This window comes from Jaculus jaculus, chromosome 4 (genome assembly GCF_020740685.1).
Source record: "Jaculus jaculus isolate mJacJac1 chromosome 4, mJacJac1.mat.Y.cur, whole genome shotgun sequence".
Taxonomy (NCBI): domain Eukaryota; kingdom Metazoa; phylum Chordata; class Mammalia; order Rodentia; family Dipodidae; genus Jaculus; species Jaculus jaculus.
In genome coordinates this window covers 56,210,354-56,222,428 of record NC_059105.1, presented here as the reverse complement: position 1 = coordinate 56,222,428, position 12,075 = coordinate 56,210,354, and the positions used below count along the sequence as shown (strand labels likewise).

At 36.9% G+C, this 12,075-nt stretch overlaps 1 protein-coding gene across 4 annotated transcripts in view; it reads right to left on the bottom strand.

Annotated features, from left to right (window-relative positions):
• Nckap1 (NCK associated protein 1) overlaps positions 1-12,075 on the bottom strand; it is a 108,640-nt gene that overhangs the window by 46,961 nt on the left and 49,604 nt on the right. For all 4 annotated transcript variants that reach the window (XM_045147267.1, XM_045147268.1, XM_045147265.1 and 1 more), the window contains 3 exons: positions 11,149-11,281; positions 6,070-6,151; positions 3,608-3,666 (listed from right to left, as the gene is read on the bottom strand). In XM_045147267.1, coding sequence (XP_045003202.1) covers positions 3,608-3,666; positions 6,070-6,151; positions 11,149-11,281 — 274 coding nt within the window. The remainder of the gene's footprint in view (positions 1-3,607; positions 3,667-6,069; positions 6,152-11,148; positions 11,282-12,075) is intronic.

Here is a 12,075-nt window from a genome sequence, read left to right as displayed (position 1 = left end):
GTTAATGAAGACTTCCATTAACTGATGCCCAATTGGCAACCCCAGGTTAAGTAACCTTGTGAAGATAGATTGAAAAGAAATAGTGCCACATTAAAATAACTTAACACACTCTTCTGAAATAACTGACAACAATGCAAAGAGAAATATATTACTAAAGCCGGGCGTGGTGGTGTACGTCTTTAATCCCAGCACTCAGGCGGCAGAGGTAGGAGGATTGCCATGAGTTCAAGGCCATCCTGAGATGACAGAGTTAATTCCAGGTCAGCCTGGACCAGAGTGAGACCCTATGTCAAAACACCAAAAAAAAAAGGGGGGGGCTGGAGAGATGGCTTAGCAGTTAAGCGCTTGACTGTGAAGTCTAAGGACCCCGGTTCGAGGCTCGGTTCCCCAGGTCCCACGTTAGCCAGATGCACAAGGGGGCACACGCGTCTGGAGTTCGCTTGCAGTAGCTGGAAGCCCTGGAGTGCCCATTCTCTCTCTCTCCCTCTATCTGTCTTTCTCCCTGTGTCTGTCACTCTCAAATAAATAAATAAAATATGAACAACAACAACAAAAAATTTAAAAGCACTGAGGCTTTAAAAAAAAAAAAAGAAATATATTACTAAACTATTAAGAGTATTAGTAGAGAATACAATCAGTCCAAATAAATTAAATAACTGAAGTAAAGATGACATTTTAAAAGGATCTACAGATTATTAAGGGACTAACATAATATACAGGGGAATGAGGTCCCTTCATAGGTGGGGGAAAATACCAAATAATACATAAATATAAAACTATCTCTTCTTGAGTCCAGCCTGGTCTGCAGAGTTAGTTTTACATTCTAGGTCAGCCTGGGTTAAGAGGTAGACCTCACCTTAAGAAAGAAAAGAGAGGGCTGGAGAGATGGCTTAGTGGTTAAGGACTTGCCTGTGAAGCCTAAGGACCCTGGTTTGAAACTTGATTACCCAGGATGCACAGAAGCCAGATGAACAAGGGGAAGCATGCATCTGGAGTTCATTTGCATTGTCTGGAGGCCCTGGTGCGGCCATCCTCTCACTCTTTCTCTCTCTTTCTTTGTCAGTCTCAAATATATAAATAAACAAATAAAAAAATATTAAAAAGAGACGCATGATAGCAATCCATAGAAGAATAATTCCCTTAGTATTAAAATTGAAAAGGACACCAGTAAGGGCACAAAGCATTAAAATTCTCCCAGAGACTCCCAGCAGCTGCTACTAGTTCGCCTGCTGCAACCATTAGTATCAGCAACACCCTCGCCACATCTCTAGTGTGCACCTGTCTAGCCACTCTGGTACATTAACCAGAAACCAATGGTGAGTGATCTAAGTCAGATCTTTCTTGGAGTGAAACTTCATACTCAAAAGTCACTAAATTTGGGGGCTAAAAAACGGCTTCGTGGTTAAGGTGTTTGCCTGCGAAGCCTAAGGACCCCGGTTCGATTTCTCCAGGACCCATGTAAGCCAAGCGCACAAGGGGGTGCATGTGTCTGGAGTTCGTCTGCAGTGGCTGGAGGCCCTGGCACAACCTTCTCTCTTTCTCTCTGCCTCTTCCTCTGACTCTCTCTCTCTCAAATAAATAAATAAAATATACATTTTTAAAAGTTGATAAATTTGTCTTTGACTCATTTGTGCCTTTTTTTGGTGGGGGGGGGTGTTGAGGTAGGGTCTCACTCTAGCTCAGGCTGACCTGGAATTCACTATGTAGTATCAGGGTGGCCTTGAACTCATGGCAATCCTCCTAACTCTGCCTCCCAAGTGCTGGGATTAAAGGTGTGTGCCACCATGCCTGGCTTATGCCCTGTTATTGCACAAGCTGTTCTCATATTCAAATTCTAATTCAAAGACTAGTTAAAATCTTTCTCTTTTCTCTAAATCCATAAGCACCATTTCTAATTTTGAAAGCTTTTGTCCTTCTCAGGTTGTAGTTAACAATCACATTCTATCTGTGACATCACATAACTCAGTCTTTCAGATTTTCAACTATTTTTAATTTTTCTATCTTTTATGCCTTGTACCCATAGCTAGATCAGAAAATTCCCAAATGAGAGAGTAAGTCCTCTATTTCCACGAGTACTAGAAATACTTAAGATGATTAAGTTCTACTGTTCAGTCTACAGTATATACAAAGATGGTAGGCTTCAATTTTTAAAGCACTTAGATATACTATGAGAAATACACAAGGAGTGAACATTTTTAAATCTAAAACTATGTATTCCTATATTTCCAAAAAATGAAAGATTTTGACACTGGATCAGATGACGATGATAAACTACAGTCTGGATGCTTCTTTGTATAAACAAAGTTTTGCTGAAACAGTCATGACATGATGTATTGTCTACAACAGTTCTTGCACTACAACGGCAGTGCTGAGTAGTTATGACAAACACTGTATAGTATACACACTTAACATTTTCATCAACTGACACTTTACTCAAAAAAAGTTTATAATGGGGGCTGGAGAGATGGCTTAGCAGTTAAGCACTTGCCTGTGAAGCCTAAGGACCATAGTTCAGGCTTGATTCCCCAGGACCCATGTAATCCAGATGCATAAGGTGGCGCATGCATTTGGACTTCGTTTGCAGTGGCTGGAGGCCTTGGCATAACCATTCTCTATCTACCTGCCTCTTTCTCTCTCTGCCTGTCGCTCTCAAAAAAAAAAAAAAATTTAAGTTGATAACTACATTATAAATATTTTGCCAAGAGTAACTGTACTTTTGCTTTAAAATGAGAATAACCATGAAATATATACGGACATAAATTTCTGGGCTGGAGAGATGCTTTAGTTAAGGCCTTTGCCTGTGAAGCTTAAGAACTCCAGTTGGAATCCTCCAGATCCCATGAATAGCCAGATGCAAGTGATGCCAGCATGCAATGCCATGCATACCCACAAGGGGGTGGGCGTGTCTGGAGTTCATTCACAGGGGCTGAAAGGCCCCGCATGCCCATTCTTTCTCTGCTTCTCTCTCTCAAAAAATAAAAAAATAAAGCCTTTAAATTTTTGAACATAAAATTAAATTTAATCTTAATTTTTAAAACATTTATATTGGCTTAAGTTAGAAATATATTTAACCAGGTTTAATAAATACTTCAAAATGTTTATTTTATAGTTATATGAAGTCCTTTCAATATGCACATAATTATTTATACAGATTGGTTATAATAATGTTCATGCTAACTAATTTACTCAATAACACAACAGAATAAAAATTAAGTTATTCTTGCTTAGTGCTAAATCAGACATCTTTATCACCTCCTCCAAGGCTCAGAGAACATTGTGAAACAAGGGGTGGAAAAGAATGTTAAGAGTTTGACAATGGGAAAGAGTGCTTTAGAACACTGCCTTAGAGCAATCAAGTGGGCACTGCATTCATGACCTCACAGCAACTGTTAGTATCTGCACAAAACCTGGACCCATCATCATTCTATCATGGATGGTGGAGGAGAGCAAAACAAACAAATAAACACACATAAAAGTAGAAGTTACAAAGAAAAAGGGGCTCTGTGGAAGGGGCATAAAAGAAGAGAGGGGCTGATGATCAAATTAAATAATAAACATGTATGAAAATTGTCAATAAAAGGTTTTTCAAAATGTAAGTTATTCTTACCTGTAATCTAAACCAATCTAATCTCATTCCTCTGAAATCAAATACTTCCCCATCTTCAACTGCAATAGTAGAAAAGAGATTACAAAATAAATCAATATTCTGACAAATTTATAATCACTCTTTATAATTTCAGAGCTAAGACAATTTTATTTCTGTGTATAACCAAAAGAAAAGCAGAGTCTTAAAGTGATATTTGTACACATGTACTCACAGCAAAATAATTCACTGTGGCCAAAGGTGGCAGCTGAATTAATACATATGGTGTAGTACATCATGTCAATGGAGTATTAGTCCACTCTAACATATGGCTGAACACTGAGGAAATTCTGATTATGAAACAAGAGTCACAGCCAGGTACAGAGGTATACAATACACCTCAAACCCCTACTTGGGAGGCTAAGGCAGAAGGACTGCTTGAGCACAAGGTGTTGGAGAACAGCTTAAGGAACAGAGCAAGGTCCACTTCAAAACAGGAGAGGCAGAAAAGGAGAAGCAGAAGCCAGTCACAAAAAGATAAAACTGCATGGCTCACTTTATGAGATATCTAGAGCAGTCTAACTTAAAAAATCCTAACTTGGGTGGTGGTTACCAGAGGCTGATAGTAGCAGAAAATGGAGAGTTAATAGCCAGAGCTTTAGTTTCTCAAGATGAAAAATTCTGGAGATTGATGGTTTGATAATATACTTTAACACTACTGAACAAACTCAAAAACAGATTTACCATGGTAAATTTTACAAGAAGTGCAATTTATAATTAAAAACAAAAAATAACAAATTTTTACTTAAAAGCTAAGACTGAAGCATTTCTCAAATCCTATAAAGATAAGCAGGTAGTTATGATGAAGTAGACTTCTCCACAATACTTTCATTAGTTAATGGAGAAGCCATAAAACTGACTGATCTAGATTATGCATATAACTTACTGATCTTAAGTTTTCATGAGTTCAGACCTACATTTTTTAAATCCCACATCAAAGTAGTGGAATGTAATGTTCATATAAGGGACAGGTGATCTACTTACAACATCAGTTGCTGAGACTGATATATCTACCATTCATACTTAATAGCTCCCAGAGCATGAATGAATTAGGTTAAATAATTGAGAAGTTTGCTCTCAAATCCTTTGGGGAAACTCTAGAGTTTCTAAATTTGTCAAATAAAGTAGTAACTACTGTTCTGTGTACATTTTATGTTTCATATGTTAAATTCAAATCTGACATTGTCAAGTTTATTCAATTTCTCCCATAGCCCTATTTGTCTGCACCCTGTAACTGATACAATAAAAAATACAATAAAAATTTGAGGGCTGGAGAGATGACTTAGTGGTTAGGGCACTTGCCTGCAAAACTGAAGGACCCAGGTTCGATTCTTCAGGACCCAGGTAAGCATGATGCACAAGGTAACACAAGTGTCTGGAGTTTCTTTGCAACGGCTAAAGGCTCTGGCATGCCCATATTCATTCTCTCTGTCCCCCCCTCCCTCTCTGCCTCTTTCTCTAGCTCTCTAAAATAAATAAATTTTAAAAACTTAAAGGCATATTTTAAAATGTTTGATATAGCTGTATCTATCATTTAAGATATGTGGAAAAAAGGTCTTGGACACAAAAGGGTTTGGAACTGAACAGGAACAATGAATAATATTATGTTAAGCATGACTGTAAGGGTTTTTTTTTTCCTTTAAAAATATTTTGTAAAAGCTTCTGAAACTTGATATTATAAAGTAGTTAGTGATAAATACAAAATGTAGTAACTGTTAAGAGAAAGAGATGTAGATTAGCCAGGCATGGTGGTGCACACCTTCCAGATCAGCCTGGGCCAGAGCAAGACCCTACCTAGAAAAATAAAAAATAAAAAATAAAAGAGAAAGAAATGTAGATTAAATCAGATAATATATAGGCATAGAAAAATATTATAAATAGTATTCATTATTATTACAGGTATGGTTGGACAAAAAATATATATTTCATTACAATATATAGCCATCTTGTGCTATTTTGTTTACTTTTCTTGTACTAAAATGCATCTTTTATTCTTAAAAAAAAAAGTTGGGCCAGGCATGGTGGTACAAGCCTTTAATCCCAGCACTCAGGAGGCAGAGGTAGGAAGATCGCCGTGAGTTCACGGCCACCCTGAGACTCCATAGTGAATTCCAGGTCAGCCTGGGCTAGCATGAGACCCTACCTCGAAAAGCCAAAAAAAAAAGAAAGAAAGAGAGAGAGAGAGAGAGAGAGAGAGAGAGAGAGAAAACGAAAGAAAGAAATGTCAAGAAATCATAATTCTTATGGGTTTTGTAAGCACCATCTGAAAGCCATCTTGGAAATCTTTACTTTCAACAGAATAAAATTAACAGATCAGAGGTGTCCAAAAATGAAAACACATGGTTTTGTAATATATAACTGTTAAATCCTCTACTTTAATATTCAAACTTGAAAATATAACTGAAAGCCAGTATGCCTTTCCTTACCTTGTTTGACACTCAGGGAAGTCATCGTGTTAACAAAAGAGGACATAATGATTGATTCATCTTCAGGACAAACAGAAAGGTTCTAAAAAGTGAAAAGTAATGTCAAAAAGCATCTAGTGAGGAAACAACTCATGGTTTTATCATGTAGTGGGCAGATACACTGGTACATCTGTAATATGGGATATTTTTCAGAAATGAAAAGAAGTGAAATACTGATCTAGAGTCAGGGGTGGTGGCTCACATCTTTAATCCCAACACTTGAGAGGCTGAGGTAGAAGGATCAACTTGAGTTCAAGGTCAGCCTAGGCTACAGTGAGTTCAGGTGAGCCTAGGGCTAGAGTGAAACCCTGCTTCAGGAAGGAAAGAGGAGAAAGAGAAAAAGGAGGAAGAAGAGGAGGAAAGAGGGAAGGAGGACGGAAGGATGGGAAGGAAAGAAAGGAGAAAAAGAAGGGGAAGGGAAGGGAAAGGGGAGGGGAAGGTAGAGGAGGAAAGGGAAGAGGAGGGGAGGGAAGGGAAGGGGAAAAAGGAAGGAAGGAGAAAAAACATACTGATCATCATAACATAATAACATGAATCTCAAAAACTCCACTAGAAGAAATAAATAAAAGATTATAAAGTATGATTCCACACATATGAAAAAAAGTGTCAGAAAAACAAAATTACAGTGATAGATCAATTGTTAAGAGGATCTGTGAGGATATCTACCATACAGTTGCACAAGAAAACTTTTAAAGGTGTTGGTAACATTCTGTGTCAAATGTCATATAGTTATATGAATACACACACAGCTGTCAAAATTAAAAACAAGACCAGGAGTGGTGGTGCAGGCCTTGAACCCCACCTAGCACTTGGGAGAAGGTAGGAGGATAGCCATGAGTTCAAGGCCACCCTGAGACTATATAGTGAATTCCAGGTAAGCCTGGGCTAGAGTGAAACCCTACCTCAAAAAACCAAAATAAGCAAATAAAACTGAAAACAAAACATGAAAAGTGGGTAATTTTAAAAAACATTTATTTGCAAGCAGAAAGAGAGGGAGGGAGGGAATGAGAATGGGCACATCAGGGCCTCCACCCACTGCAAATGAACTCCATACACATGCCACTTTCTGGCTTATGTGGATACTGGGGAATTAGCATTAGGCTTTGCAGGCAAGTGCCTTCATCACTATGCCATCTCTCTAGCCTTCAGTGATTTTTTAAAAATTAATTTTATTAATATTATTTTGAGGCAAGTCCAACAGACTGGCCTTTTTTATGCAAAAGAGAAAGAGAGAATTGGCATGCCAGGGACTCTAGCCACTATATTCGAACTCCAGCTGTGTATACCACCTTGTACACATGTGCAACCTTGCATACTTGTGTCACTTTTTGCGTCTGGTTTACGTGGGACCAGGAGAGTTGAACATGCATCCTTTGGTTTCACAGGCAAGCACCTTAATCACTAAGCCATAAATCCAGCTGGATTTTTTGTTTTATTTTTTGGGCTTTTCGAGATAGGCTCTACTATAGCTCAGGCTGACCTGGAATTTACTATGTAGTCAGAGGGTAGCTTTGAGCTCTCCACAAACCTCCTACCTCTTGCTTCCTGAGGGCTGAGATTAAAGACATTGCGCCATTATGCCCAGTTCCGAGTAATTTTTAATATGTGTAAAATATGCTTCAACAAAATCAAAACAGAAAAGAAAGAACCTGTCAGATAGGACTATAGGTATGGCTATACACTAAACAAAAGAAGAACAGAAAAATCTCTAAAACATAATAAAAAAATTGTTTATTTTTATTTATTTATTTGAGAGCAACAGAGAGAGAAAGAGGCAGATACGGAGAGAGAATGGGCATGCCATGGCCTCCAGCCACTGCAAACTAATCATTCAAATTGATTAAGAGAATGAATATTTGGGCTGGGCATGGTGGCACAGGCCTTTAATCCCAGCCCTCAGGAAGCAGAGGTAGGAGGATTATCATGAATTTGAGGCCACCCTGAGACTACAAAGTAAATTCCAGGTTAGCCTGGGCTAGAGCAAAACCCTACCTTGAATCTCCCCCACCCCCACCACCGCCAAAAGAGAGAAAGAGAGAAATAGAGAGGGAATGAGTATTTAATATTCGGAGGCTGTAGCTTGGGATTTAGTATAGATCATTCCTAGCATGGAAGAGGCCCAGGGTTCATTCTCAAGTATGCATAAAAACAAAAACAAGAAAATAAGGATTGAGTGAACTGAATGTACACTAAATGCTTAAATTTTTTTTCCTTTCTTTATTTTTAAATAAAAAAGTAGATGCTTAGCTTATAAAACAATGTATGTAAAATACAGTTTCAAAACTTTAAGACCCTACATAGCAGTATGAATGTTGGAAATGTCAGTTGGGTTCATCAACTAGTGAACAGATAAACAAACTGGAATATCCGTAGGATGGAATAATTTCACTGGGTGTTACTCTTAAAAATAGTCAAGGGCTAGAGGGATGACTTAGCAGTTAAGGCATTTGCCTGCAAAGCCAAAGATCCCAGGTTCAATTCCCCAGGACCCATGTAAGCTAGATGTACAAGGTGGCACATGAGTCTGGAGTTTGTTTACAGAGGCTGGAGGCCATGGCACACCCATTCTCTCTCTCTTTCAATAAATAAAATAAAAAATTTAAAAAGGTCAAAATGGGGGCACAGGAGATGCTCAGTCGGCAAGAGCACTTGCACAAGCATGAGGATCTGACTCCAATCTCTGGCATCCACATAAAAAGCCACTCATTGTCACATATGGAGCCCCAGTGCTGAGGGGCTAACAGTAGATGGTCCTGGTGCTCTCCAGTCAGCCAGTTTAACTGAAAAAAATGTAATGTTCCAGTTCAATGAGAGACTCCATCTCAGGGAATAAAGCAGAACAGTGACAGAGGAGGACACCCTATGTCTTTCTTTGCATACATGGCTACACGGAGTGTACATCTGCACACATATTGCATGCACCAAAATAAATATTGCCAAAACTCACTTAGAATGGCCAAAATATTATTTTTATCATATTTAAGTATAGATAACTAAATATCACAACTATTAACAATCAACTTCATGAATAAGTTTCCAAACTTCTGTGTTTTTTAATATTTTATTTTTACTTATGTATTTGAGAAAGATACAGAAATTGGTAGGTAGGTAGAGAGAGAGAAAGGGAGGGAGGGAGGGAGGTAGGGAGGGAGGGAGGGAGGGAGGGAGGAAGGAAGGGAGGAAGGGAGGGAGGATGGGCACGCCAGGGCCTCCAGCCACTGCAAACAAACTCAAAATATGTGCCCTCTTGTGCATCTAGCTTATGTGGGTCCTGGGGAGTTGAACCTGGGTTCTTTGGCTTTGCAGACAAGCGTCTTAACCGCTAAGCCATCTCTCCAGTCCCTCTTCTATATTTATGTACTAGCAAAAGGTTAAAGGCAATCAATGTACTCCAGCAACAGAAGCAGAAGATAAAAAGCTCAGATTCTGGTGTTTAACACTTGAATATGAATATTGGCTATGTCCTTATGTGATACCAGTAGAGTTGTACTAGCTCTTCATTCTTAAATAAATAATAATAATTATATCTACATTCAAACAGTTACTATATAGACTTAATAAGATATATTGTCAATGAACAGATTATATTTAATATCACTATGATTCCTGCTATGACTATCATTATGATCTCAAAAGAAATGCTAAAATTGTTCTCAGTATTAGTATATTCACTTTATATAAAATACATAAGATTTTTAGAGATTTAAAAATCTGTAAATTTATTACGCATCTACATAGCCACAATACAGTTTCAAAAATTACATGAAACCACAAGTTTTGTGTTGTTTTCAGATTATGCTGATATGAAAAAGCAATCAATAGTAACCACAGGCTCTTGTTTATCTGGTAAAGAATAACTATAAATAAAATTACAAGTCAATAAAACTCTCAGGATTTAACAAGCTTTCTGCTCCTTTTTTCTTCCTAGAGAAAGAATTATCTGAGCTCCACCTAGTGGACAGAAGAAATTCATGTGTGCAGGAAAACCAGTAGCTTGGAATGAGATTTTTACTGCTCCTTCATGTGGCTGATTAGCTTAGTTTTAGACTTGTGAGTTTATAAGGTGAAGCAAAGTAAAGTACTATTTTCTTACAGTATGTGGCAATAAAATTAAAGGAAATTTACATTTAAGAGACTGAATAAATAAATTATAAAAAGAAAAAGAAATTTTAACAAAAAACAAAGACTAAAAATCAATAGATGAAAATCTAAAATGAAAATAACATTAGGACATTTAAATCATATTCAGGTGAATTTGTCATTAGCTTGCCACCCTCGCACATACTATTTAAAAAGGATTTTTCAAGGGAGGAGAATACTTAATAGGTTGATATTGTATATATGTAATTACAATGATTGTAATGGGGAGGAAATATGATGGAGAATGGAATTTCAAATGGGAAAGTGTGGGGGTGGGGAGGGAGGGAATTACCATGGGATATATTTTATAATCATGGAAAATGTTAATAAAAATAAAAAAAAAATAAGAGAGGAAAAAAAACTAAAAAAAAAATAAAAATAAAAAGGATTTTTCTACTTTTCCTCTAATACTTAATCATCAATTATATAATCTATCTCTTTTCTCTCCAGTCACTGTAAAAGTCCAGACTGTTATCAGCTCTAACCCAGCCTACTGCAGGAACTCTCCTTTGTGGTCTGTTTTATCCCCTGTCCTCTAGCAATGTGCCATCCATATTAAGCCAGGGTGATCTTTCATAGTAGTCATTTAAGACGTGTCTTTTGCATGGCCCTCTGCAATTATTTAGTCAGTGTATACATCCAACCCAAGAATGAGTAACAGTTGTCTTGCGTTTATGTAAGTTCTGCACAAGGTTATGTGTAACATCTACCAACCTATGTTACAAGTAATTACTTTCTCACCTCTATTCAAAGATCTCCTTGGCAAAATCTAACCATGGCTTATTTACATTGTATTTCCACCACATGATTATAATTTATAAAAGCTTGTTGAACAAACAAATCAATTATTAAAAAGGTGGGAAGGGAAGAAAAGGGGAAATATTCGAAGATAGTTTTTACCTGTACAAGTTCATTGAGAACAACAGCATCAAAGCCAGAAAGATACTGCACATAATACCTCTGCATTACAGGGCCGTACTTCCTTACATGTGCTCTAAGTTCTTCCATGTAAAATATTAACTCAGCAATGTGCCTTTTAAAAAATTCAAGAATAATATTTCAAAGAATAAAGTTATTGTTATAAAAGAAAATATTAAATGCTTAAATTTTTTCTTTGGGCAGTGCTTAATATTTAATTTCAAATATGTCCTTCAAAAATACTTAATATTAATAAAAAAACAATGGAAATAAAAAGAAATATTTCTATAACTAAAAATTGACAGCAGACAGAAAAAAATGAAAATAAATTTCAAGCATCTCATAAATACATCATTCAAAAAACCACAGGTATAAAAATAAATAAAAACCATAGGTATAGGCCAGGCCTGGTGTCCCATGCCTTTAATCCCAGCACTCAGGAAGCAGAGGTGGGAGGATCACTGTAGGGTTGAGGCCACCCTGAGACTACATAGTCAATTCCAGGTCAGCCTGGACTAGAGTGAGAAACTATCTAAAAAAAAAAAAGTAATGTATTAACAAGAAATTTTTTGAGTGGGCTTATTTCTCTGTTTTTATTTATCTAACTTTTATTGAAAGACTGTGTAAAACTAGAGACATTTTAAATGACTCAGTGAATTACAACTCTATACAGATTCTTACTCAAATGTTTTCTGCAATTGCAATCTTGAAAAACAAATAGGAAAGATTACTATAAACAGCAATAGAAAAAGACCAATTTTATTATACCTAATGTACAAGAGAGAAAATATTAACTTACATATTATATTCTAATTTGCATAATTTAATGATGTAATACAATATCCTGTTATAAGGCCTTAAAAGTTTTTCCAAAATAGCATTGCTTCAACTTAAGTCCTCAGATTGCAC